Source organism: Chelon labrosus (genome assembly GCF_963514085.1).
Source record: "Chelon labrosus genome assembly, contig: SCAFFOLD_79, whole genome shotgun sequence".
NCBI classification, from domain to species: Eukaryota; Metazoa; Chordata; class Actinopteri; order Mugiliformes; family Mugilidae; genus Chelon; species Chelon labrosus.
The window spans coordinates 36,791-63,225 of NW_028181560.1; the positions used below are offsets into that span (position 1 = coordinate 36,791).

General features: G+C 41.8%; 4 protein-coding genes across 6 annotated transcripts in view; 2 read left to right on the top strand and 2 right to left on the bottom strand.

Annotated features, from left to right (window-relative positions):
- Positions 1–9,541, top strand: part of atp2b1a (ATPase plasma membrane Ca2+ transporting 1a) — a 33,871-nt gene extending 24,330 nt beyond the window's left edge. The window contains exons 14-22 of one of the 3 annotated variants that reach the window (XM_084575321.1): positions 4–91; positions 200–306; positions 529–720; positions 985–1,198; positions 1,300–1,511; positions 1,627–1,734; positions 2,853–3,041; positions 3,665–3,754; positions 6,199–9,541. In XM_084575321.1, coding sequence (XP_084431447.1) covers positions 4–91; positions 200–306; positions 529–720; positions 985–1,198; positions 1,300–1,511; positions 1,627–1,734; positions 2,853–3,041; positions 3,665–3,754; positions 6,199–6,591 — 1,593 coding nt within the window. In that variant the 3' untranslated portion in view covers positions 6,592–9,541. Of the gene's footprint in view, positions 1–3; positions 92–199; positions 307–528; positions 721–984; positions 1,199–1,299; positions 1,512–1,626; positions 1,735–2,852; positions 3,042–3,664; positions 3,755–4,702 lie in introns of all 3 variants that reach the window. The other 2 variants (XM_084575319.1, XM_084575320.1) reach the window with 2 other exon arrangements.
- A 1,488-nt stretch (positions 9,542–11,029) lies between these two features.
- On the top strand, positions 11,030–16,277 carry mest (mesoderm specific transcript). The gene is made up of 12 exons (XM_084575324.1): positions 11,030–11,111; positions 12,596–12,785; positions 12,905–12,984; positions 13,083–13,160; positions 13,260–13,396; positions 13,791–13,849; positions 13,928–13,968; positions 14,114–14,184; positions 14,286–14,387; positions 14,479–14,555; positions 15,336–15,399; positions 15,896–16,277. The coding sequence occupies exons 2-12, from the start codon at positions 12,632–12,634 to the stop codon at positions 16,011–16,013; spliced, it is 981 nt and encodes a 326-aa protein (XP_084431450.1). The 5' UTR covers positions 11,030–11,111; positions 12,596–12,631; the 3' UTR covers positions 16,014–16,277.
- A 67-nt stretch (positions 16,278–16,344) lies between these two features.
- copg2 (COPI coat complex subunit gamma 2) lies at positions 16,345–22,452 on the bottom strand. The gene is made up of 24 exons (XM_084575323.1): positions 22,305–22,452; positions 21,664–21,716; positions 21,492–21,572; positions 21,337–21,408; positions 21,136–21,215; positions 20,973–21,048; positions 20,766–20,858; positions 20,585–20,671; positions 20,299–20,456; positions 20,082–20,215; positions 19,894–19,961; positions 19,453–19,641; positions 19,035–19,130; positions 18,681–18,924; positions 18,510–18,585; positions 18,325–18,428; positions 18,105–18,230; positions 17,929–17,997; positions 17,649–17,830; positions 17,429–17,558; positions 17,244–17,341; positions 17,015–17,153; positions 16,814–16,912; positions 16,345–16,701 (listed from the first exon to the last, which is right to left on the bottom strand). Exons 1-24 carry the CDS (start codon positions 22,339–22,341, stop codon positions 16,571–16,573), a joined length of 2,622 nt encoding a protein of 873 aa, XP_084431449.1. The 5' UTR covers positions 22,342–22,452; the 3' UTR covers positions 16,345–16,570.
- Positions 22,453–24,464: 2,012 nt separating this feature from the next.
- On the bottom strand, positions 24,465–25,031 carry ucn3l (urocortin 3, like; the record flags this gene model as incomplete). Its single annotated transcript, XM_084575317.1, has 1 exon — positions 24,465–25,031. Exon 1 carries the CDS (start codon positions 24,963–24,965, stop codon positions 24,465–24,467), a length of 501 nt encoding a protein of 166 aa, XP_084431443.1. The 5' UTR covers positions 24,966–25,031.
- Positions 25,032–26,435: the final 1,404 nt, after the last annotated feature.

Genomic DNA, 26,435 nt, shown 5'->3' on the forward strand with positions numbered 1-26,435 from the left:
TAGATTGAACAAGAGCGCATTGACAAGATCTGGCCCAAACTACGAGTACTGGCACGTTCTTCCCCCACAGACAAACACACCTTAGTGAAAGGTAGTCATGTTTTCCTGTTATGAGTAACAATGCAACAAAAGCTGAATTTGCATGCCACAGTGTTTTTTTTTTTTTGTTGTTTTAAACTATTTATTTTAAATATTTCAGGTATTATTGACAGCACAGTGATAGAACAGAGACAAGTAGTAGCCGTGACGGGAGATGGTACAAATGATGGTCCCGCCTTGAAGAAAGCTGATGTTGGCTTTGCTATGGTGAGTTTACTGGTTTACATTCTTTAATGAGACAAGAGGTCTAGTCATAAAGAACAAGCTCCTCCAATCATTATTTCTAGTAATCTGTCAGCGTAACGTATTTGCTAACTAGACCACAGCATTTTTTTTCTGGGAAATAATGGTCATGTAGATGATTGAGAATGATAAATATCTTGTGACCAGATGCAGACAGACCCTTAATCATCCTCTTTTTGTCTCCAGGGTATTGCTGGAACAGATGTTGCCAAGGAAGCGTCTGACATCATCCTGACTGATGACAACTTTTCCAGCATTGTCAAAGCCGTCATGTGGGGACGGAATGTCTACGACAGCATCTCCAAATTCCTCCAGTTTCAGCTAACTGTCAACGTGGTGGCTGTCATTGTAGCATTTACAGGAGCCTGCATCACACAGGTTAGCGTAAACGGACTGTTAAAAAAAACAAAACTTTGTTCTCTACCAAAAAGGGTTAAAAAATAAATCATAAATTGAGTTGTAAGTGCCTTGGTACGTCAGGCAGCAACAGATTTAAATAGTCCACATCCACATCAATTTGCATCCCACAAGCAGTTTAGTTTGAATTGATAAAAAAAAAAGTCTTTACTTTCTTTGCTTTAAATTTCCATGAGGTATTATAAAAATGTAAACCTGATTTGGCACCTTGTTCTCTGCCGCTAGGACTCTCCGCTGAAAGCAGTACAGATGTTATGGGTCAACCTGATCATGGACACCTTTGCGTCGCTAGCTCTGGCCACGGAGCCCCCCACAGAAGCCCTGCTGCTAAGGAAGCCATACGGCCGCAACAAACCTCTTATCTCTCGCACCATGATGAAGAACATCCTGGGTCAGGGAGTGTTCCAGCTAGTCATCATCTTTACACTGCTCTTTGCTGGTGAGAAGCCCTCTTTATCTGAACAAGTGTTGACTGTTGTGTTTGTCCGTTTAATAAAAACAAGAAACATCTCATTTTTTATTCTTTTTTTTTTTTTGTAGGGGAGAAAATGTTTGATATCGACAGCGGCAGGGACGCACCTCTCCACGCTCCACCCTCCGAACACTACACCATTGTCTTCAATACCTTTGTATTGATGCAGCTTTTCAATGAGATCAATGCCCGCAAGATCCACGGTGAAAGGAATGTCTTTGAGGGCATTTTCAACAACCTTATCTTCTGTAGTATTGTCTTTGGTACCTTCATTATCCAGGTAAAGTAGAATAAAGACTACAAGCATATTACTCTCACTCAAGACATCCACCTGCAAATGCTAAATCTCTTTCTCTCTCTCTCTCTGATTAATTCCTCTCTTCCTGCTCTTCTAGTTTGTCATAGTGCAGTTTGGAGGGAAGCCATTCAGCTGCACCGCTCTGACCATTGACCAGTGGCTGTGGTGCACTTTCTTAGGCTTTGGCTCCCTTATATGGGGACAGGTACGACAATACATCTGAGCTTCATCTTCAGTTTGGAAAAAAATATGGTGTGACACTGCCCCCCTGTGTTGGAGTCTAGTTTCGTCTAGTGGGAGCCTGACAATGGCGACGAGATGTAACAGTACAATATGTTCTAGTGCTGTCAAGAAATGGTTATTAGATTTTTATGTTGCCAGCACATACAGATTTAGTTACATTATCAAAGAAATGTTACAGTGATGAGATTACTCACTGCTCCACTGATGATGGCTGGAGGTTTATAATGAATGACTGAATGACTCTTATTAGATTTCTCTTACCGCCCACATTCATCCCACAGCTCAGTGCACGTAATATGTTCAGTTCAAAGGGACCAAAATCACCGGTGTTCCTCGACAAAACACGAATAAATTGGGACTGAGTGCATAGAAGAAGTCCACTGGGCTTTAACTGAGACACTTGCCTTGGTGCTGTGTCACGACGTCTCCGTCTCCTCAGGAGTTCAGATGAGTCAAAAGCAGGGGAAGCATTTTCCTAAGGGTGTCAGCTAAAGTGTGCTTTAGTACTGTGGTGTGCCAGGTAGTTAAAAAAGCTAATCTCATTTGCTTTGAGCTCCTCCTTGGATAAGTCAGGGGACGGAGATTTTTAGAGAAACAACCAATCTGGTTTAAGATTTCTTAGACGTCTTCGGCTGTGCGTTCCACCACATGTGCTTCCGCTTTAATTACCATCTATGCCAGCTGGTGTGTTTCCCTGGCATTTTACAAACACAGCCGCAACCTGAATTTTAATGCTGATGACTCATCATCAGTTGACTTATTAGCAGTACTGTACTTTTACTGCTGTTTGTCATATGTTCTAGTTCTACTAACACAGAACCGCTGTCGGTAGTCATGCATATGGATCCTCCTGTTCATCAGCAGTAGAGATCCGTTCAGTCTGTCACTTCCCTGTGGGGGACAGGCTTGGAGCCTCAGACCAGATGTCGTTGCACTGAATGTCTCACATTTACCACTAGCTTATTTGCAGGGACACTTGCTGCATGTACCCAGACATGTCTTGTTCTGCCATTATCAAGTGTCAGGAATTGAGGTGTATCATAAGTCAGTGTTGCTCATGTACATCCTGATGTCTTCCAGGTAATCTCCTCAATACCCACCAGCCGCTTAAAATTCCTGAAAACGGCAGGCCACGGCACCCAGAAAGAGGAGATCCCCGATGAGGAGCTGGAGGAGCTGGACGACATGGATGAGATTGACCACGCTGAACGGGAGCTTCGTCGAGGCCAGATCCTCTGGTTCCGAGGCCTCAATCGCATCCAAACTCAGGTAACAATCCACAGCGCTTCCCGTGTACCGCTCAACACCACACCCAACACCAAGGGAAACAAAAGCCATAAACCCTTTAACTCTCTATTGCTCTTCCAGCTTAAAATCTATGTTTTTGTTTTTTCTCTCGGCATTCTTAAAGAATGGCTTGTGCCCTAAAAACGAAAGCCCTTCCTCTAATTTTTCTGTTCTGCTTCTGAGCTAAAGCAGGTTCCTATGCATATTTCTGACTCGGTCTGAATCTATCTGCTAAGACTAGTTTGAAGGTACTGATGAGAAGCAAGTGAATTGGACTGGATGGAAAGCACGGTAGAGCAGCTGAATGTTCAACAGAGTTAGTGGCATGGCTAAAGCTGGAAGTGTGGAAGGATGCTGCAGAGAAAAGAGTGAAAGTGAGATCAGATTTTTGGAGTCAGAGCTCCTTCCGATCAGTGCCTTTAAACCAAATCATTCCCCTTTTTCCTCTCTCTTTTAACTATGCCTAAATCCAATTTCGAAGTGACATTTTTTTCTATGGTTACTGGTGCCTTTTCTTTATTTTTTCTCTCTTTTCTCTCTCCTCTGGCTGTGTTGTTTTTATTTCCTCTGGGCTTTCTCCTGTCACGCTGTCTGATTCTTCGCAGATGGATGTAGTGAGTGCGTTCCAGAGTGGAACTTCCTTTCAGGGGGCTCTAAGGCGGCAGGCCTCCAACTCCAGCCAACAACAGCACGATGTAACCAATGTTTCTAGCCCTACACATGTAGCCTTTTCTACTACTACCACTACTGCCACTGCCGCCAACACCGCTTCTGCCACTGTGGGGTGTGAGTGCGTGTTCTCCTCTAGTGCATGAGACTTTTTTTTTTCTTTCTTCTTCTAACATCTTTCTCCTCCACTCTTCTTCTCACCTAACGTTGACACTTTTACTCTCTCATGCTTTTCCTAATGTTCCCCCCTCTGTTTTCTCAAAAAAGACACCAAAACCACATCTTCCATACTGCTTTGATAACACTGCTGTGTATATATATCTATATATATGTACCCTGTAACCAGGTCGCTTCTAGCGTCAAGGTGTTTTCTCTGTGTCATCATGTTTTCTGTTCTGCTTCTGCTTTGGTCTAAGAAATGGAAACCTTTATACTGTTATCTCGGGGGGGATGATGTGTATTTGCCATATGCTAAAAGATTACGTTCTGGATTGACAGTCACCAGGTTTGTCTGCAGCTGCCTGAGTCTGCTCTGTGCCTCTGTAGAACTCATGGGTCTTTGTCGCAGCTCTCTAGTCCCTAGTTGGGTAAATGTTTTGAGTATATGCCCATGGTCACGATCTAAAACAATTGAAACAAATGGACATCTGTGAGGAAAAAAAAATCTAACCAAGTGGATGTCTCGTCAGTCAGTGGCGAAATAATGACGTTTTCTTTTCCAGCTCAGAGAAAAAGAGGGTTGTAAGAGAAGCTTTAGCTGGGAAAGCCTCCAGTTGCCCCAAGTGGTAATAATAAGGACGGTTTGGTGTTGTTTGAATGCAAGGTCTGGCAGCCTTAAAGTCATGCCATCTGTCCATTCAGCTTCGTCGTCGAGAGCGGACACGGATCATTTCATGGTGGTATTTCCAGCAGCCTCCCTCTTGACCCTCACAAGGACCGTGTGCCTACTGACAATGACTCCTTTTCTCTTTCAGATCTTACCAGACAGACCATCTGACCAGCAGTGGATTTTAAATGTCTTACAGATGTCACAAAAAGAGCTTAATGGAATAAATGACTGGGCTGTAAACATGTGGGACTTCCCCGCATTAACAGCCAATCCAGAGTTGTTTTTCCGTGGCGTTTTGAAAGATTTTTTTTTTTTTTTTTACAATGCTTCAGTAATACCGAGGTCTCTGTTTTAGGTGGGACTCCTCAAACTCTCCGACTGACACAAACCTTTCCTTTCAGGTGCTCTTTAAAAGAGCTAGCCCGCTCTCTTCATCTCTGTGTGAATACTTTTGTGTGGCAGAAATGTGACCACTTGCCAAAATGACCAGAAAACAATGAATACCACTGACTCCCCACGTATTCTCCTTTAGATTCTGTGAAATGTGTCATGGGCTATACTCAAAGGTTTACTACCATTGAACACAAGGTAGCGCCGCGCTCTGCATGGGTTCAAAGTCTCTGGTCTCGTTTGTGAGTTTTTTCTCTTTGTGCTGTTTTTGACATGTATACCAGCTTGTAGACATGCTTGGCTGCCGCAGCTTTTTTGTTTTTACACCACAAACATGAGCTATAACTGACCACCCCTTTCTTCTTTTGTCTCTCTGTCTGTCATTCTCTCTTTCTTTCTCTCTCTTACTCTCTCTCTCTCTCTGTCTCTCTGTCTGTCTCGCTCTCTCCTAAGCATGTCCAACAGTAGTAAACTCTAGTATCCAGCCTCTGTCCCTTTCTCATTGGATGCGTTCTTGTACAAAGAACAGCATTCCTCTCTCGATTCCCCTTTGCATTTTTTTTTTTATTAATCAGACACAATCTTCTACCAAGTGTTTTGTGAAATGCTAATACCGTACTTACCCAGAAAGAAAAAGGAAAACCAAGTATTACATCGGGTTTGACGCTGGTTTGTAACCTCCCTGAGACCACATTACCAAGACTAGTTCGTCTTCAGCGAACCTAAGCGGATGTGGTTTTCTGTCTCTCAGATACATTTTTATTGTCATCAACGCTCGATTTGAGTCAGCAGCTCAGTCTGTCACACATCAATGCTACCTGACATCTCACTTCTAGTTTGTGCGATAGATTTAATTTCAGAGATTAAACTTTAAAGGCAGCCCTGTCTACATGTTGATTTTCGGAGCCATGTGTAGTTGGTAACACAGAAACCAAACTGTCCCTGTTTACACATTTAAACAGGATTAAACTGGTTTCTGTCGCTAACATAGACTAGATAATGAACTAGGCGTCAGGTGATGAGTAATACTAGTTTATAAAGTTACCACTGGAAATAACTGCATACCTGCACGTGTCTCTGAGTCCCCCCCCCTCACAGATTTTTGGTTTTGAAGCCCCTAAAACTCACCTATCATTGACCCGGTAGTGGTTTTTATCTGTGCCGTTATCCAGGTGTTAAAGTGAACAAATAAAAGTGTTTCACTACAGAATGTGACTAAAGGCGTGCCTGTCCCGCTCCCTGTCCCTCCAGATCCGGGTGGTGAATGCATTCCGCAGCTCCATCTCCCTCTATGAGGGGCTGGAGAAGCCCGAGTCGCGATCATCGATCCACAACTTTATGACCCACCCCGAGTTTCGGATAGAGGACTCTGAGCCCCATATTCCCCTCATAGACGACACCGACGCTGAGGACGACGCTCCCACCAAGCGCAACTCCGCCAGCCCCCGCAACGCTACACCCACGCCTCCCTCACCCACACCCTCACCCATCACCACCATCGACCCCACCACGCCGGTCTCTCCCTCCCCAAACCAGAACAATAATGCTGTGGAGAGCAGTAACCACCTCCTCCCAGAGGGCCCCAAATCAGGAACCCCCTCGGCCCCGGGGAGCCCACTACACAGCCTGGAGACCTCCCTTTGATCTGACCCCGCTCCACACGTCACCACCTCTTTTCTACCCGCTACCAAGGAGCTCAACTCAGACGAAACGAACGAACGAACGAACGAACGAACACTTGGAGAGGAGAGACGAAGGGCTAGATGGAGAGCGGAGTCTCGTGTGAGCTTGGCTTGGGCTGGACTAAAAGAACAGCAAACATTCTGAGGAATGTACGGCTTGGTGTGGATTCTTTGGTCTTCTTTTATTTTTGGTTCTTATTAATACCCCGCTGCAACACAAGGACTCTGTCTTCACCCCTCCCTCCTTGGTAACATTTGTTTTTCTCGGTAACAAGGGGTGATTATAAACTGATTGAAAGTGACCTGTTTTTATTATTCTATTATTATTACTATTATTTTAATTGAGAAGGGGAGGTTCCTCCTCCTGGCTTGAAGATCGTCTGTAAGAATTTACGAAAGAACCTTTAGCTTCTCTTTTATCTGAATGGTGTTGTATATTTATCTCTTTGGCCCTTGCTCATTCAAAACTTATTTCTGCTCCATCGGCTGTTAATATTTTGAGTTATTTATGTTTTTGGAAAAAGCAGGTCTGTTTACAAAGTTTGTAGATACTTTTTTTTCTGTTTGTAGGCAAAAGAGCTTCCTGATGTATGATGCAGAAAACTGGGACAGAATAAGAAACTGAATGAGAGGATTATTTCAGATACTGCTGTATTTTCAGGAAAAAAAAGGGTGTTTCTATTGAAACTTAACTATTTTTGCCTGCAAGTTTTATTTGTTATATATTTGTAGATAATATAGAACCTTCTAGCCAAACCGATAAACACTAAGGCTTGTATAGAAAAGAGGTCCGTCGGACGAGGTGTTTTCACAGGAGACGGGACGGGAAAGACAATTAGGGCCTCTGTCCACTAACATTGCTATAAATATTTACTTCTTCCATTTCTTCAATAGTTTTCATGTGCACAAAACCTTCTGGAGTTCTGGATTCTCTTTTCATTCATTATGTTGTGTTCAAGAATTTCCACATGTTGAAAGGTTCAGTCATTAAAAGGGACTTAAGCGAATCATCCGGGCCCGTATTTAGCAAGCATCTCACTCACCTCCGCTCGTGCTGAGGAGGAAAACGGAGTCTTACCTGCGGTCAGTCAGCTCTCTGCAAGGAAGTAGAAGTTCTTTTAGATTTGTGCGACCATAAAACATCTTGTAGTTATCAGTTGCGTTCAGGACAGGCCGATGCAGGGAAGGGAAAGCAGCTTCACTTACTCGTTGGTGTTTGATGAGCTTATTTATGCATGTTAAGGCTAAAAAAATGTGTTTTTTGCCAAAAGCACTATAACTTATCAGCTTTTTCACTTCAGTTCAAACTAGTGCTGTAATTGTGAACTATAACCACATCATCTATTTATTTTTCAGTAAGACTAAGCATGAATGTGCCTTGGCTACAATAAAAACCTGGTCCCGTCATTTAACACCTTCAGGAAACTCCTTGCAGCTAAACAACTTCTACGGCTAAAAGCAGGACCAAACTAGTCCCACTCTTAAAATTCGGGGCCCAGTTAGGACTGATTTCCTCCCCCCTTGGATGCTTGATAAATATGGACCCTGATCATCATTTTCAAAATAAATGGTGCATTTAATTTCTGTTTTCTTTATTTTATTTTTTTCTTTTTTTTTTTCTCAGCAAAACGTTAGCCCCCCCTCCCTGCCAATGTACAATACAGACATTTGTTTACTCAGGCATAGAAAAAGTATTTAATTTAAAAGGAATCTGTAAAGAAAGAACCTTTTAACTTCAGACTTTGTGTATGTAGATAGTGAAACATCGTCAAAAAGCAAGTCAGTTATTTTCATATTTCATTCTCTTTAGGAAAAAGGTAATTTTGCTCCTCCTGAGTTATGGTTTGTTGGCATTTTAAATTCAAAAACAAAAAGGGGAAAAAGGCTTCTTTCTTTTTTTTCTTTTGTTTTTTTTAAAAAATAGTAAAAGTCCCTTCAGCCCTGTCCATAAGCCTCCTTTCACCATCGATAAATAAAAGTCGCTGCATTTGGTTTGTTTGTAAAATATTTTTGACACCTGATGTACTGGAAACGCTAAAGAATTGGACACGTGCATTTTTCAAGAATAAACACTAGGCATACACTGGTATCTATCTGCACAGGGTACTTTATTTCATAGCGTTCCTTGGGGAAAAAAATAATTTTGATACAAATCGTAATAAAAGAAAATTGTACCTTTGTATTTTTATGATGATACTGATGATACCTTTCATCGCACTAAACCGATTTTGGATGATTTGACACCAATCACGTTCTACGGGGGAGGGTTTTGGCCACTAAAATGTGTTTTGTTCTGGAATATTCATCTCAGGGTGCAAATGATGTGAAAGAGAACTGGCCTGTTTTAGTTTCGCATATTAACACACTTAATTAAATGTTTGGGATTGGCGCTTGCCAGCCGCAACGGGGGTGAGCTCGCCGGGGCAGCGGGCTGCAGATTCTTCCTGCAGCCATCTGGCCGGCGTCACCTGGAGGGCCGCGCACAGGGAGGGAAATGTTAAATCACGACGTTCTCTGAGGAAATAGTTTGTTTTCCTTGTTTTACAGATGACAAAACAGCAGCTAGGATTGCATACAAAGCGAGACATTGAAGAGGAGTCCATGTGAGGAGTTTGTTCTGTAGCTTCTTCCTGTAATGGGAATGAATGTTTTTCCATCTGTTTTATGGATTATTATTTTTTTATCTTTTAACATTTGGAAATAAAAGTACTTCATGTCTGTTTATCTTGAGCATTTTAAATGGATATTGTGATTGGATTTACATTTGAAACTTGTCGAGTAATGTGTATGGTTTTTAAAAATAAAAAATGTATTTAGCCTAAACGGCAGGGCCATGTTTTTCATTTATCGTGCGGCGTTTGTTTGACTGCTCTCTGACGTGAATGTTTCTACAGGAAGGCAAGCAGACATCCACCAGAAAGTCCAGAGAAGTATTCTTCTAAGGAAGCTGCGCTGCTGCCAAGTGTAACCACCAGACTGCAGCTAATGAACTGAGCCGGTAAACTGGTGTTAAATATAACATTTGTTGGTGTGAATAAGCAACATTTTTGTCCAGTGAAACTTGAGTATGTGGTTGTAGGCTTAAAAAGGACCATGTAGGGCTGAGAAAAACACTGACTCATTCTAGCATCTAACTGCTGTGGTTCTGGTTAATGACAATGAGAATGAGAGGAATGTTTCACCACTATCTGAGCCGGTAATCTGTGGTGTGATCAAGTTCATTTTCAAAGAAGACAAGCTCTTACTTTCCTGTGAAGGTTTATTTCAGATGAACTTAGGTGGTATCCTCTTTTTCTAATAAACTTTCCAGTCCACAGGAACAACATCTTGTAATTCAAGTGACTTTTGTGTTGCTCACAGACCCTAGTCATATGAATTTCAGATGTTTCTAATAAAAACCTAAAATCCCCACCAGTTATTTAGAGGTGAGACATATTGATAAAACCACAAACGAGTCCAGTTGCCTTTGTTTTACCTTTGTAAAGATTCTCAGTCATCCAGATATAGATAAATAGACACTTTATTAATCCCAAACTGGGAAATTTCACAATTTGATCATGGTATACCAAAACAAAACAAACATATGAACAGATATCAGCCATCCATGTTTATTTTTAAACTTGTCCAACATTTTGTTTGTATAAATCCAAATTTTGGAAATAGTTTTTTTTGCCATATTTGGACAAGCAAACATTTGCGCCTGCTACTTTAACATAATCACAAGACAAATGGGGCTTTTAGATATTTGCTGTAATATTATTTTTAGATACCAAAAGCCTTTAGCCTTGTACCTCCCATGCTGGTCAAGTTTGTGCAATCTCTTGCATATTGACGTAAGCGGTTGCAAGATTTACTTGGAAGATCCATGTGAGGGAACTTTTGGGTCCCTGGAGACTTCTTTCTGCATCAAATGATTTGTTCTTGGCCTAAAAATTTGCCAGTCCTGGCCAAGGTCATTTAAAACCCTATAGATGATTTTCCTGACAATTGGAATGATTTATTTCGAATTGAAATATCAGATTCATGTGTAATTTATCTTCAAATATATATATATAAAAAAACATATATACATATAAAAGGAAAAGGATATGAAAGAATAAAATTGTGTAGTTTTAGATATATACAATAAATAATGCAGTTGTTCATATTGGGTAAAGTGCAATTGCTCCTCCAGACCAGCAGGTGGCGGCAAACTTCACTACTGCGCTCTTCTGGCAACGCGTCAAAGATTGTGTATTGTGTATTGTGTGAGGACTTACTCGGTCATGATTTACTGCAACCACAGCCCACGGGCTCTCGTGGCCTTGGATCAATTTCAATGAACGGTTGTCAGGCGCGGAAATTGGAACAGAGTAAGATGTCGTGACTTTTCCCCCCTCTCTCCAGACAGTGGTTCGTTTCCGCTCCACAGGAGTTTCTTCTGCAGTAATGGATCCTGAACACAACGCGAAGGTCTGCCAGTGACAGCATTACAACATTTCTGTAAGTATGAGTCTGATAAAGTTACCGTGACACGGAATCAGTGCCGTGATCGCGTTTGTCAATGTTTGCCTTCTGCCACGAGCTATTGATGATTATTTAGCTTAAGTTAACTGCACGTTTTTGTGGCTGTGAGTCATCCACAGTGTTTCATTTTAATAATTTATTGCCCGAAAACTGCGCCCAGGTGAGAGATAATTATGATTCGTAGTATCACAGTCCACCCTGAATACATGGAGGCAAACATGGAGGAAAACATGGAGGCAAACATGGAGGCAAAAATGACCCAGTGACTCCCCCAAGTCACCTAGTTGATTGTTTACATGGAGGCAATATTTGTTTGTATTACATTTTTTTATTTTTTTTATTTAAGTATGCAAATGAGGTTTTACCTAGTTAAATATTCCCTACTTAGCATTTCTAGAACTTCTTATAAAGACCTTTTAAGACAGAGCAGGAAAAAATAAATAAATAGATAAAACACAGGCTGAATGAACCCTTTATAAAAACATTAAGAATATAAGTCATATAAAATAAAACAGAAAAGCCTAATGTATGTCAGTGTTACCTTAAATAGAGATCAGTATGATAGAGATCATACCGTAAAAATGCATGCACCGTTATTATTATTATTATTACTTTTATTTTAAATTAAATCACCACGAATTCTGCAAAATATACATTATTATTATCATTATTCATTAATTTATTCATTAAATTAAACATACTTATTCATTTATTTTTATTTTATCTAATAGATATATTAATTTAAGACAATAATTTTCTGAATTACAATTTTTATTTAAATTTTTAAGTTTAAATATGCGCTTATTATCACACATTAAAAATACTAAAAATGTGTCTTTCATTTAGTTGACTTTTAGTTTTTTACCTTACAATTTTTCTGTTTCTATCGCTCCACAGCTTTTTTTTGAGGACTAAAATGTTTCTTTAAAAAATTCAAGTTTGATATGTGACAAAATTTCTCTGTAAAACACCTCAGAATAAAGAAACATATTAGAAAAATATATGATTAAAGCTGGAAAGTTTAATGTACAGAAGTTGTGCTATGGAAGTGAAGATTCGAGTATCTGGCCTTTAAAGATAAATAAAGTAAATTATTATTATTATTATTATTAATTCTGATTAGTTACTTCAACTAACAAATGTCAACATGAAATCTCTTTGTATTTATTTATTTAATTAAGACATTTATTGTATTGTGAGCTCTCTGAAATTGTATGTGCAGCCTATGTATGTATATGCAAAAACAGATTTTTTTCTATTTAATTATCTGCATACAGTACATTACAATTAAAATAAGCATGTTGCAGATACGTCATGGAAGAAATAATGACCCAAAATCTAGAAATATGACCAGTGCATGAAATTTACATCTTTTGTCTGTCGTGGGTCATCTTGAGAAAATGCTCCTACGTTTTAATATTCTAATTGTCTTGCGCTGCTGCATGTGACTCATCTCTCAGAGGCAGGAATGTGACTCCCCCACCGCTGAGCTCAAGATGAGAGAGTGGTGGATTCATGTGGGTTTGATCTGCATCCCGCTGGTGGCCGTCTACCTGCACATCCCGCCCCCGCAGCTGTCTCCTGCCCTGCAGAAGTGGCACAACGCCGGCGAGGTTTTCCACTTCAGAGGCAGGAAAGTCTTCTACAGGGGTGAGATGTTACTTTAAGATTTGCCTAAATGTGCCGTTAGACTGACAGAGTGTGCGTAAGGTTTTTAAATGTTTTACATTTCTCGTCAACATCTCATTGTGTTCCTCTTCCATCCTCAGACTCTTACGGTGCTTTAGGAAGCTCTGATGTTGTCATTCTGCTCCACGGCTTCCCCACCTCCAGCTACGACTGGAGCAAGGTACGCAGTGCACACGCTCAGAGGCGAAACCACAAAACAAAGCACAGCAGAGGAATGTAGCGCACTTTAAATCCGTGTCGTGTCTGTTTTTCTTTCAGATCTGGGACCCACTCACACAGCGCTTCCATCGAGTCATTGCACTGGACTTCCTTGGCTTTGGCTTCAGTGACAAGCCGGTGAGTAAAAGATAATCCAGTAGATGAAAGGAAGTGGACATCAGCCTGTGGATCAGTTATTGTAGATTAAATCATTAAAACTTTTTTTGTTTCCCCCAGCGGCCCCACAGGTACTCCATCTTCGAGCAGGCCAGTGTGGTAGAGGCCCTGGTGGCCCACTTAGGTCTGAGCAACCACAGAGTGAATCTGGTGTCTCACGACTATGGAGACACCGTGGCCTTGGAGCTGCTCTACAGGTAGGTTGTGTTCCAAGGTTTTTTTTTTTTTTTTTTATGCAAGATGTCAAACCCAAAGACAGTATATCATGATGGACGTCACACACAGGATTCCTGAAGAGCAGATTTAAAGCTCAGACTCCATCTAACTAGTGGCTAAGAGGTGGAGCACTCCCTTAATTGTACTTAACGTTAAGCCTTCCCCGTTCTCAAGTTTTGAAACCTTATGGTTGACGTCACAGAGTGTTCGTCCATCTTTACAGTCAAATGGGATTAACTCATTTTTGCAGACCCCCCCCCCCCCCCAAGTGGTCATTTGAGGAATTGCTGTTTTTTCAGGCGGTAAAACAATAACTTCCTAACCATCTCTCTCCTTGTCGTGTTTTTTTTCTTCTTTCATCTGCTTCGAAACTAGGAGCGACCAAAATCGCACGGGTCACCTGATATTCAACAGCCTTTGTCTTTCCAACGGAGGTACGGTGCAGGTCCACACTAAAATATCAGAATTAGTGCATTAATAAGTCTTAAGCACTTCTGATTAATTTCCAACAGGATTATTCCCAGAAACACACCACCCACGTCTGCTGCAGAGGGTGAGTCACTTTTTTTTTTGTTTTTCTTCATCCTACTTTTCCACTCGTGTGCAGTGAAGTAAGATTTTAAGACGCCGATAAGAATGGACTTGATGCTTGTCTGCTGAGGCTCTCACAGAGACGTGTTTGTTTTGGCCCCTAAAAGCTTCTAAAGGACTCCAGTTTTCTGGCTCCTATTCTGACCCGAATCACCAACTATATGATCTTCCAAAAGGGGTAAGACGAGCTTAGTTTGTGCCACAAAATAATAAAAATAAATCCCTGTTTTGTGTAAAACTATGAAGTGAGGTGATTTGAGTTTCCTCTTTGTCTATCAGGATAGGAGAAGTGTTCGGTCCGTACACGCAGCCCACCGACACTGAGTTCTGGGACATGTGGACGGGTTTACGCTACAACGACGGCAACTTAGTCTTGGACAGGTGTGTGTGTGTGTGTTTTCATTCCATTTAAGCCGCTTTAATTACCACTCCCTGTTCACTCACTCTCTCCTGATTTCCTCCTCCTTCTTAGTATCCTCCAGTACATCAACCAGAGATTAAAGCACAGAGAGCGATGGGTGGGCGCGCTCACTTCCACGTTCGTCCCACGTAAGTTCACAGTTGCATCACACATCTCCCGGCGCGCGTGTGCCTGCCTGCGTGTGTGTTAATAAATCAGAGGGTGGCCAAATGCTTCCTTGAGGTGTGTTAACCCGGCAGCCTCAGCCAGAGAGCCGCTGACGCTAAGCTGCTTAGTCTGTGAGGAGCGACCACGTAGTCCATCTGCGATCCAGAGCTCCGGATGAGGGAGTGGGGGTAGAAATGTGTGTGTGTGTGTGTGCTGCTGACACAGAGCTCATGAGGAATGCAGCAAAAAAGACTTCAGCAAAAGACTGGTGGATTTTGGGGACTGAGAAAATGCTCAAATGAGCTTCTCTAAAACCCGGTTAGTCCACTGCTTTGCTCCGGACAAAATTGTATGAATTGGTATAAAATCCAAAACAGACATTCATGGTTCTCAGATGATTACGTTTCTAAAATATACTAAATAAATTTTATTTGCAGCTTTAACTGTTTCAATTTTACAAAAAACAAAACAAAAAAAGAAACTTGATGCAAACATTTGGTCGCCCTGCATGGTCACTTTAAAGCGAACTACCTGGAAATCTATTAAAAAGCAATTAAACAGACCACTAGTGTAGAGTAGGGAGGATAGGAGTGTTATAGTCTTGTCTCTTGGACTTTGTCAAAAGTCTTGCAGCCCAGCTCTGAGCCTTTTCCCTGAGTCCAAGAGTGACGAAATAAATAAATGCACGGAGCACTTTTTCCCAGATCTCTTTGACATTAATGAAATGCTCCTCTTTCATCCCTTCTTTCTTTGCGTTTCAGTGCACATGATCTACGGACCCTTGGACCCAGTCAACCCCCATCCGCACTTCATCCGTCTTTACCAGTGAGTGCCCCTTCCTCTAATTCCTAAAACCCAGATTAGCAGTAACGCTCCTCAGCCCCGGGCAGATGAGTGTTGATGAGGAGAAGTTGAAAGAAAATCTTTATAGTTAACACATTAAAAGTTTGACCTTTTTACATTTGAGAATCTTCTTTTGTTTCTCTGGGGTCGTCCTCAAGAGCTCAGACCACTCTTGAAACCACAACTAAATGAATGACAGACCTCTTTTATATCAGAGACAGCTGTAGTTTCTTCTTGTGAGGGAGTTGGGAAGCATTCAAGAAGATAAACTGCAAACATGTCTCCAAAATGCAACACAAATTTTAGGATTTTTTGTAATTTTATTTTTGTATTTTAGGAAAGTTGGGTGCACATTTTGCTGGACAAAAAGAATCAAGTGTTTTTTTTTATCACTGTCTTGAATATTTATGGTTAAAATATCTGTCAGTGCTTTAGTGTGTCGTAATCTTGTCAAATCCAAATCTGTGTGTTTCTGTAGGCAGCTGGTCCAGAGGTCGACGTTCACCGTTCTGGACGAGCACATCAGTCACTACCCTCAGCTGGAGGACCCCAACGGCTTCCTAAATGCGTATTTTAATTTCATTCACTCTTTCTGAAGGGACGTTCAAGAGCAACTCGTGTTCAAAAAAAAAAAAATAATAATTTGACCAAAGTTTGAAGTAATCACGTTCATGATGATTGTTAGCAGGAGCAAAGCTACGGTTCAGTGACGGCTAATGTCGCTGAAGAGATTAAATGCGAGCTAAAGGCAGAAATGATCATTTTATTTGATTTGTGAAGATCTTTTTATGTTTTCATTGAAGCTGCGAGTTGATTCCCTCCATTTTCTTGTTGCAATCAGCTGCGTTTTGATATAATTTTCAGTGATTGAAGTTAATGTGAACTTCAAATAAAATTAGTTTTGTAAAAAAAACAACAAGTAAAGTCATGTATTGACAGAATTTATTGTAGCTGTGACAGATCAGAGAAACATGAGGACCAGCAGACGTATAAAGAAACAGCGAGGAAACACTTTTAAAGTTAATATATATATTCTAGTAGTAGTAAAACATTTACGTTGTTGTCCAGGTTGAGATTAACGTGTTTAATTCGAGAGCAGTGAAGAAGTGATGTGCAGAGGTGAAAGGTCTTTCGGTTGCGTTGGCACAAAGTTTTAACCCACAGAGGCCAGGATGACGTCAACGACCGTCTCCTCGGTGCTGCGAACCGTCACCTGCATGGTGACGCCGTCGGCCAACGCCAGACGAGCACGAACCAGCGCGTCATGACCTCCACGGAACACACCTGAGAGGAAAGAAGGAGTTAGATAGCTGCTTAATTCACCTGGATACAGTTTGATGATTAACTTTACTGGATATTATTTAACAGTGACTTATATTTAACCTGCAATACCCACCAGCGAGGAAGAGGACATGCGAGTTCTTGTTTTCGGGTACTTTGTCAGAGCGCTCACACGGCTGCATTCCCAGGAAGCTGATGATGTTACCCACCGCCTCTGTACAACGAGACAGCCAAAGAGAAATCACATCAACATCACTCTTGCGATTCAACGTGTGAACTTCTAGAGAAAGACTTTGAATTTAGATTTTTCACGTACCGTCTAGAGTTCGTACAGACGCCAGCGCAAACGTCTCTTCCTTCTCAAACTCATCTCCCACTTCTTCCCACGCTGCTCCGAAGTTTGGTTTCAAAACCTTCTGGACGTGATCTGCAACCGTCACCTCGAGATCCTCTAACTAAAACCCAGACCATAGAGAAGACTGATTAGCACATTCACTCAAGTTACAGGCTCGTAGTAGTTTTATCCATATTCTGCGACTACGTACCACATATTCATCGTCGTAACCGTCATCGTCCGGCTCTCCTGTGTTGGGGTCGCAGTCTCTCACGAGGTACTTCATAGTACAGCTGAACGTACAAGACACTGCAAACAGACGACATTTTGATAAGCACCTAGAGCGAGCAGGAACGCTGCATTTACAGTCACTGATGAACCAACACGTGTTCCTACCTGCGGTGGGGTCGTCGTCAGGCAGGCGGACCAGAGTGTAGCAAGAATTGGGCTGACTGTAGGGGAGGCTGGGGGCGGGGATGTAGTGTATCACCTCGTAGGACTCTGACGGCTCCATCTGTACTAACACCTACAACAAAAGAATTCACATTTAAGTATAAAAGAGTCGGAAATATGTCAATAAAACAAATGTTCATCTTAAAACAAAAAATGCTCGCACCTTCTGCAGCAGCTGGTCATTGAGCGTGTTCGTGCAGTCGAACTGGAACACCATGTGTCTGGCGAAGGTGTGTTTGACGCAGCGCACCACATACTCGGTCTCAGCCTCCGTCAGCTGCACCGGTTCGGACGACTTGAAGAGCGGGCCGAGACCCTGGAACTCGGAGATGGACGCCAGTTGTTCTGTTGGATGGTTGGAAACAAAAAAGTGAGCGTTTCATTAATAAATCGACATATTATAAATGATGAATCCACGTGAAGGATGGTTTTTATAGTCTCACCTTGATAAATGTCCTGGCGCGATGGGGCCAACTTTTCTGGCAGCTTGCTTGTAGCAACAGGGGCAATTTCTGTGGGGGTTAAAAAAACAAAAACATTTCTCCTTAACTGATTCCTGAAGCTCACGAATCAGGCAAGATTTACCGATACACATCAGTCAACAGCTATAAGGCTGTACCTGTCTTCTGCTCTGAGATGGGAGTGGTAGCCAGAGGGACAGACTTCATGTCGAACGGTTTCTCCGAGGGCTCCAAGGTGTACTGGTGGAGGGACTTCTCCAAACCGGGAATGGACACAGACAGTCCTGAGAGACACACACACACAAGGAGACACGTTAACACTTGACATCTTTGGACACTTATTTATGGTTTTATATATATATATATGCACGTCGTTACCGTTGAAGATGTAGGCGGCGTTCAGAGCCTTCTGCTTCTGCTGTAGCACGTTCATGTAGAACGTAGCTCTGTCACGGACCTCATCGTCACTGTCCATCATACACCTGTGAGGACAGACCGATCCATTTTAGCCTTGTGTATAAATGCATGATGCATTTATGTATTTCATGACGGTAAATTTATACCTCTGCATTAGAACCAGGACGCTCGGCAGCAGATCGTCATTCTGAGCTCCAAACTTAGCCAAAGCGCTGACAGCAGCTGGAGGTGAAAGAAGAAAACAAACAGCTGCTTATTAAATGTCCTAGATAAAGAAAGTCCTCCCTGATACACGCTCTCCCAGACTCTCGTCTCACCGGCTCTAACGGCCTCGCTCTCCAGCACCACTCGGTTGAAAATGAAGCGAATGTACTTGGAGGGCTGCGGGGTGCGCGGGCCCTCTTTGCCCAGCAGGTGCAGGATCTTGGTGGCTAGCACCGTGTGCTCGCAGTCCTCGATGAACTCGCACAGGTGGGCCAAGCCCGTCTCCTTGCTCTCTGGGTTCTCCTCGATGATGCTGATGATGCAGTCGACGATGGCTCGCTTGTAATCGAAACCACCCTGCAGAGGGAAGAGATCAGCCGTCAACACATTGTAATGGAACGTGACAGCAGCAGATGACATGATCTGTTATTTATCTCTAGTCAGTGATCTGTAAATGAGGAGCTTACATCATCTCTGAGCATGTTGGACAGGAAGTTCATCATGACACTGTGCTTCCTGGGATACTTCTGACACAGAGCGCTGATGGCCTGCACCACCACCACCTGAAATAAATCACAAGACAGATTTAGAACAGAAATAAAAGGATTTTAAAAAGGGGAGCACATTCATTGTGGACACTAATCCCTTTTTTTTTCTCTCTTCTTTTAATCCAGAGAAGTTGAGACGGGATTAAAAACATTCAGGCACATTTTTCTCATTTAATAATGGTTGCTAAATTATTTATCATAACACAGATTATTAAAGTCCCACTTCAGTACGCTCCTGCAAATTCCAAATGTAGTGCCTTAACTTAAGCAGATCTCCAGATTCGTTCTAAATATATGTTGTTTGATACCAGGAGAGAATACAATAAAAGTGTCGGACCTTGAACTCGTCTGAGATCTCAGAGACGAAGGAGGAGATCTGCTTCATGAGTCGATCCACGCTGCTCTCGCTGCCCGTCTTCAGCAGAGTGGTGATGGCCAGCGTGGCGATGCTGCGGTTGGAGTCAGTGATCAGGTTCTCCAGGTCCAAGTTGCACGCTGTCACGGCAGATGGATGCTTCATGGCCACCTAGTGGACAAATAGGAAAACGTCAGCAGAGTTTATGTAGTATTACTATCATCTTCTGCTGCTCAATCATTTAGTAATAATAGTTTGTTAAAAGGTGAAATGACAGGCTGAAAATAAAGTACTGTCACACTAATAAAAGGACTGAAAATTGCTTTTATTTAATAAAATATCAGTCCTTCTAAATAACTCAGCCTTTAAACTTAAAAACATGAAACAATCCATGTAGAGGAGGGACAAAGAGTGCAGCTGTACCTTGTTGAGGGTCCTGACTGCGGCGTATCTCAAGGCTGCTTTGGGAGAGCTGCAGAAGAGCTGTAGCACTGCAGGGAGACACAGATTTACAGGTAATTCATATGAGTAGAAGAATAGCTGAGTTCACAATAAAAACTGAATCATGCCGATGCAGAGAATAAAAGATTAAGAATGAGTGAAATAGTAACCTGACACAGCAGGGGCCAGCTCCCTGGCAGTGCAGTTGGGCATGTGGACGATAGCAGAAGCCGCCTCGTACACCACCATCTCGTTCTTGTTCCTCAGGCAGCTCTCAATGAAGTCAAACAAGGGGCTGTCATGACTAAACACAAAGATAAAACACATCACATCAACCCTGCAGAATCACAATCGGATATAATGTCCCCGTGTGTCGGGTCTACTCACCCTCCCTCGGTCTCGTCCAGCAGCTTGCTGGCTATCCGGATGAGCATGCAGTAGGCAAACGGAGACTTGAGACCAGACTTGGTGAACTTGTTGAGCATCTTGGTGACGGCAAGACGGTCATTCTTCCTGAGGTGGTACAACAACCCCAGAGCGTGGTACTAGAGAACAAGAAACGCATAAATAGCTGCTTCAAAATCAAGCTCAATCAAATTCATATTATGTTATATAATGTAAAGAAAACACACGCACACACAATAAATGGCTCAGACTAACACAAACATCCCACCTGGACCATGATGTTGTCACTGGAAGCTGCTTCCTGGGCTTCATTCACCCAGCGCTTCACCACATCGTAGCTCATCTTCACCATGTGCTGCAAAGTTGAAACAGACAAATTAGTTTCAGAAAACAAACTCAAACGATTTAGATTTTATAAAAAAGAAATAGGGAACTGTGCTGTTTCATACCAGTGAGGAGACCAGAGCTGAGCTGGACACACTGGGCACCTTGTCGACAATAGCCTGCTTCATGTACCTCTCAATGGCCTGCAGCATGGTGGTCTGTAGGGAAGATACAGAAAACATGAGGTCAATTTGAGAACATCATCTTTCTTATACAGCCTGATAAGACAAAAGACAAGAGAAGGAAGACACCTAAAATGAAAGAGCACTTACATCTGTAATCCTGCAGAGGGCTCTGATGGCAGGTCCTCTGTACACATCTTCCTTCCCGGTCATGTCTTTGGTCAGGCTGCAAAATACCACACAAGAAATAAAGACTCCGCAAGCTAGAATGTTTAAAATAAACTTGTGTTTGCATAGAGGAGATGCCACAAACCTGCTAGTCACAATGATCACATCCTCAGAGATGTTGGCCATCTCTTTGATGGTGAGGTAGCACATCCTCCTCAGGGTTTGCTGAGAGAGAATCATAAACATAAACTGACTACACGCCTATGTAAACACGACATACACGTGCTACATAAAGATCTGTGTTCAATCAGTTAATTACAGACTGAACAAATGGGTGACATCTTACATCATTGGACTGAAAGAGCCTGGTCATCGCAAAGAAAGCCTCCGTGGCCTCGGTGGTCCCAAAATGCTCTCCCTAAAGGAACAAAGATGTGAGAGGATGTTAAGACGATACTAAGGGTGGATAGACACCGATACAGAGCATCCAACAACATCTACCTGGTTGAGGAGGTAGATGATCTTGGTGAGAATGTGGAGACATCTTCTTGGGTTGATGGGAGTTTCATTGAAGATACGTGCCTGACAACAAGAAAGGAGATGTTAGATTACAGATTATTTGTTTTACTGAAGTGCGTGACACGTTTTCAGCCATTTTAAGTGCAGACGTTACCTCCTGCAACACAGCACTCTTCTCCAGATGCTGGAAAGGGTTGGATCCACTTCCTAAACGTCAAGACAAGCAGAAATAAATTCAACCTCCAGACTTACTGAACCTCGTCCAAAGCTATGACACTTAAAGGAAGCAGACTTTGCAATAATTTATGCTAACATATTAAAAGAAAATCACATATACGCATGCACTCAGAGCTTCCTTAAGATTAAAATGCACTCCTGCAAGTTTTGTTCGTTGTTTTGCTCTCACGTTGCGCGAAAAGTCGTCTGTTAACGAGCAAAACTAGAATGAGACGTGACAACATCCAGCTGACACTGCCTAGCTTGTAATGCTAATGCAGCCGGCTAATGCTAAACCTGTTTTTTGTCACCGTTATATGACAAACAAAAGCTACAAACTAAAACGCCACTGTAGCTCACTATATTAATAGCCAATAAAACAACTAAATGTCCATATATTTGGTAGCAAACTACAGTTAATGGTCATCTACTATACACTGACAGGTAGCGTTAACTTTAGCTAGTCTGCTAACAGGCTTGCATCGCGTTAGCTTCCAAAATATCTTGCCAGTGCAGCGTACGTTTGACATTACCAAACGCTGTCAGTATTTTATAATAATAATAACTTAACAATCTTACCGGACTCCTCGTCTTTCTTGTCAAATTTTTTAATCATTTTGACGGAATGAAGCAGACGGACGAGGGCAAAAAGCTGCTCTCTCAGCCTCGAACATAGGACAAGCTACTTCCACGTAGCCAAAATGATAACCGACTTCCGGTTTGAACGTCCACGTCGACGGAACGTACGTCAGTCAGAAACGTACTGCGTCATGAGCGGCAGGGGGCGCTGCTGGCACGCTACAGCCACAGGCGACAACATGCAACATACATAGTATTAATTTAGTGTTGATTTAAAAATAATAGTAAGTATTTTATTATTATTATTATTATTAATAGTAGTAGTAGTAGTAGTAGTAATACTGTCAAGATCTTGATTGTTTAGGGTCTTGGAGCAGCTGCTCACTTTGAGTTGTTGGTAATTGGACAAAAATTCACGCAATGTGGTCCAACATGGGAGCAACTGGTCAAATTATACTACATATATATAGAACAGGTCACAGTAAAGCCCTACTAGAGAGGCCAGTGGGTTTTTTACACCACCTACAAATCTGATTCAGGACCTGGGGTGCAGTAATCCTAAAGCACCACAAGATGTTGACATTGTTCTGCGTCCTGAACTCTTTAATTTCAAATCTGCTTTTGGATTTTGATAATTTGTGTATTTGTTTTGAATTAAACAGGGAGAAATTAACTATTATTGAGCAGTGACAGTTTTATAAGCTCAATAACATAACTATAACTCAGTATAAGTGATCAGAGGGTCACTCAAATATTATTTTGGAATGTAGTGATTTGAGCATTATTTGAGGATTTATTAAATTTGGTTTTTGAATGATTGTGACCAAGACGGTTAAAATGGGACATTTTTTAAAATATAAACAACTTTCCAGTGCTTTCTGGTGTCCAAATTATGCAATGGCACCACTTTCTCAAAATTGTGCCCCAGACATGCTGGTTATTACCTGCTACACGTACAGTGATGCAAATATATCTGTAAGATAAAGGCTGAAGGTCAGCCTGCAGGTTTGTGGATTAAAAAAAAAAAAGGAATAATTGCTTCTAGGAATACTCCCATTTGCTCAAAATATTGTATATAAAGAGGCAAATGTGTGTAGTTACATCTGCTTTATTTGAGGAAAAATAATCCTTTATTTTGAGTATAAAAATAAGAGACATCTGATGAACACATACATTCCCATGCATTTGCATTTTACTGTATTTCATGTGATTTGTACATTATTTCATTGTCAGTGTTGTGTTCTTGCCACTCTCAATGTTTCACACTTCAGTCGGGTATCATCACGGGCTTCCACGTGAACTTCTGATCAGAAAGAAACCATAATATATAAAATAAATAAATAAATAATGAAGCAGTAAATGGAGAAAATGTATCTAAGCTGGAAGCAAGTACATCAAATCCTGCAACTGCAAAACATTTCAACAGGATGTCAGAAAACCCCCTCTAATAATCAGCCACTTTCTTCTTTTTGTGTTGAATTATTACAATTTGATGATAAATAAATCACATTCAACTTCAATAAAAGGGGAAATCCAAGATCTTAATTTTCAACTGAAGCGAATTCCCCCTTTAAAGTAGGACACTGTAATAAATCAATGAAAAAGAGGTGTTTCTTCACATTTAAAATGAGTCTACCAAACCCCAAACTATGACTCTTATTTAAATTACCAGTCATCTTAACATAAGCACGACTTTCTACTTACTGGTCTTCATATTTATTCTGTCTTGATTCGTGACAGGGACTATTTCTGATCCTTCATTTGAAGCTGTGGATTATTTTCACCACAAAGGTGATTAAAATCACCATTAAAATCAAACAGAGCCTTCAATAAAAGACAAGTGATGAATAATTAAGCCAGAAATAAGTTCTACTCCATTTATCAGCCTAATGTTTTAACCTTTATAAATTTGGAGCTTAGTTTTAAAACAAAAACATCCAACATTTAATTTGAGGATAGGTGTCCCTGTTTTCACACTGCTTTGATTTGGAGACTAACACATTTCCACGGAGCTTTTCCACGAGAGCATCTGCATTATAACCTATTTTATTTGTTATCTGTATGAGTGAGGGACACCCCGGAGAAGCAAACGAGTGTAATTACATTTTGAGGGGCCAACACTGATCACGGCTGTCTGTTAAATTCAACTTTGCCCGAGATTCATTTTCTCCGTCCGATCTGCGCGAGGAGACGCGCGTTCTCAGCCGCCTTGGCGCGCAGGTTTTTGGCCTTGGCCACATCGAAGAGGACGTTCATGATGTTGGTCGGGACGTCCAGGGACAGGGTCACTCTGCTCCTCCGGTCCCCTTTGCTGCTGTTGCGGAGCATCTGCCCTCTGAGCTTGGTCCGGCTCATGAAGCGGTAGTTTGTGGGAGTTGAAGTCCTTTTTTCCCGGCTGGACTCAGCTGATGAGGAAGAGGACGAGGAAGAAGAGGGATATGAGGAGGAGGAGGAGGAGGCGAGATAGTTCGCGGACTGCAGGAGGGACCCCCAGCCGTCCACAGGGGAGTAACCCGGCTCGCTCTCGTCGCTCCGGACCCCGAATCCCATCTGGTCGTCGCAGAGGAGGTCGGAGCGGCTCTGGTAGAGGCGGAGGCACAGGCTGGAGGTCGGTGCGCACAGGACCGAGAGCAGCAGCAGGGTCTTCAGGGACGACAGCATGCTGTGTCCTCTGGGACCAACACAGGTGAAAAGACACAAAAAGGCTTTTATTCTTTCTCTAGTCTCTAATATATTTTATTTTCTATAGTTACTTAAAGCAGGCGATGGGAATGAAGTGGATGTTTTAAATCTAAACCCACACCGAAAACCAATTTTAACTCCATCTTCTCTTCTTAAAAAACTGATTTTAAGAGTTTAAAATGTTGTTTTAAGTTCAGTTATTCAGAACAAGCAAAGCCCTTGTCTCCAGAAACAGTGTTTACACAAAGAAGTTCAGAAAAAAAAAGTGGAAAACAGGCGATTTTTGTGCAACTCACCACTCGTGTCCTATAATAAAGAATACCAGTTAAAGAGAGCAACCAGCGCGTGTCCCTGCAAAGAAAAGCCAACAAGCAGAAATCCTCCTCAGGTGAGATTCTGATAAGAAATCCTGACGCCGTGTGAAGAAGGTCAACAGTGCGCACCGTCTGACCGGCAGTGTGTCTTGCTCGTCCATTCCCACTGCATTCATTTAGTAGGAGCCATCAAACTGCAGCCCTACGCCAGCAACAACGTCATCCGGTTGACATTTTGGTGTGCTCTGAGCCAGCCCATTGGCTGCGAGGCGGTGATGTAGCGGTAACAAAAAAGAAGAAGTTGTGACCTCCTGTTGGTGGACACGAGACATCACGAACACGAAGAACTCAAAGTTTTATTTTTAGTTTTCCATGCGGTTGAGATGTTTATGAATGTGTTTGGAGGATTAAACCTTAAAGTGACAGCCAGCTAGAGAGTTTGAATGTTTAATGGCAGCTTTGTACTTATTCAGCACCACGGACAGCTCCCACTCACACATTTGCTGTTTCAGGCTTGTCAGTAGTGTGGATCTGATGCGTTTCTCTCTCATACTATATCTAAACTGAAAATATATATTATTAGGTTGTGAAATGACTGTTCATTTGAAATTAAGAAATATCTTAGTCTGTAAATTAGTGGTGGCTGCACTGCTTAACGAATGTGATGGCAAAGCAAAGAGAAGATCCATACCAGACATTTCCACTTCCATCCAGGAGATGAAGACATTTGAATCATTGGCTGTCACACCACAAAACCATCAACTTCATTAAAACTGGGCAAGATGAAGAGTCTTGATGAGCTAAAGAGCGAAGCAAAAACCAATCAAGGATAAGAGCTAATCTGAAAACCAAAGCAAAGCAAATAGTTTAATAACACCAACAGTATTGGAACAGTGAAGCAAATTCCTTTATTATTGCTGCAGACCGAAAACATTTGGGTTTGACGTCAAAAGAAGAATACGAGACAGATGTGAATATGGGTATTTACATCTGGATCTGATACACGACTTAAGACATGACATCATTTGTAACAGAACGCCAAATATTTTAGGCGAGCAAAAGTACTGGAACATAAACTTAAACTTAAAATAAATTAAAGTGAATGAGACTCAGTATTTAGTTGCAAATCCTTTGT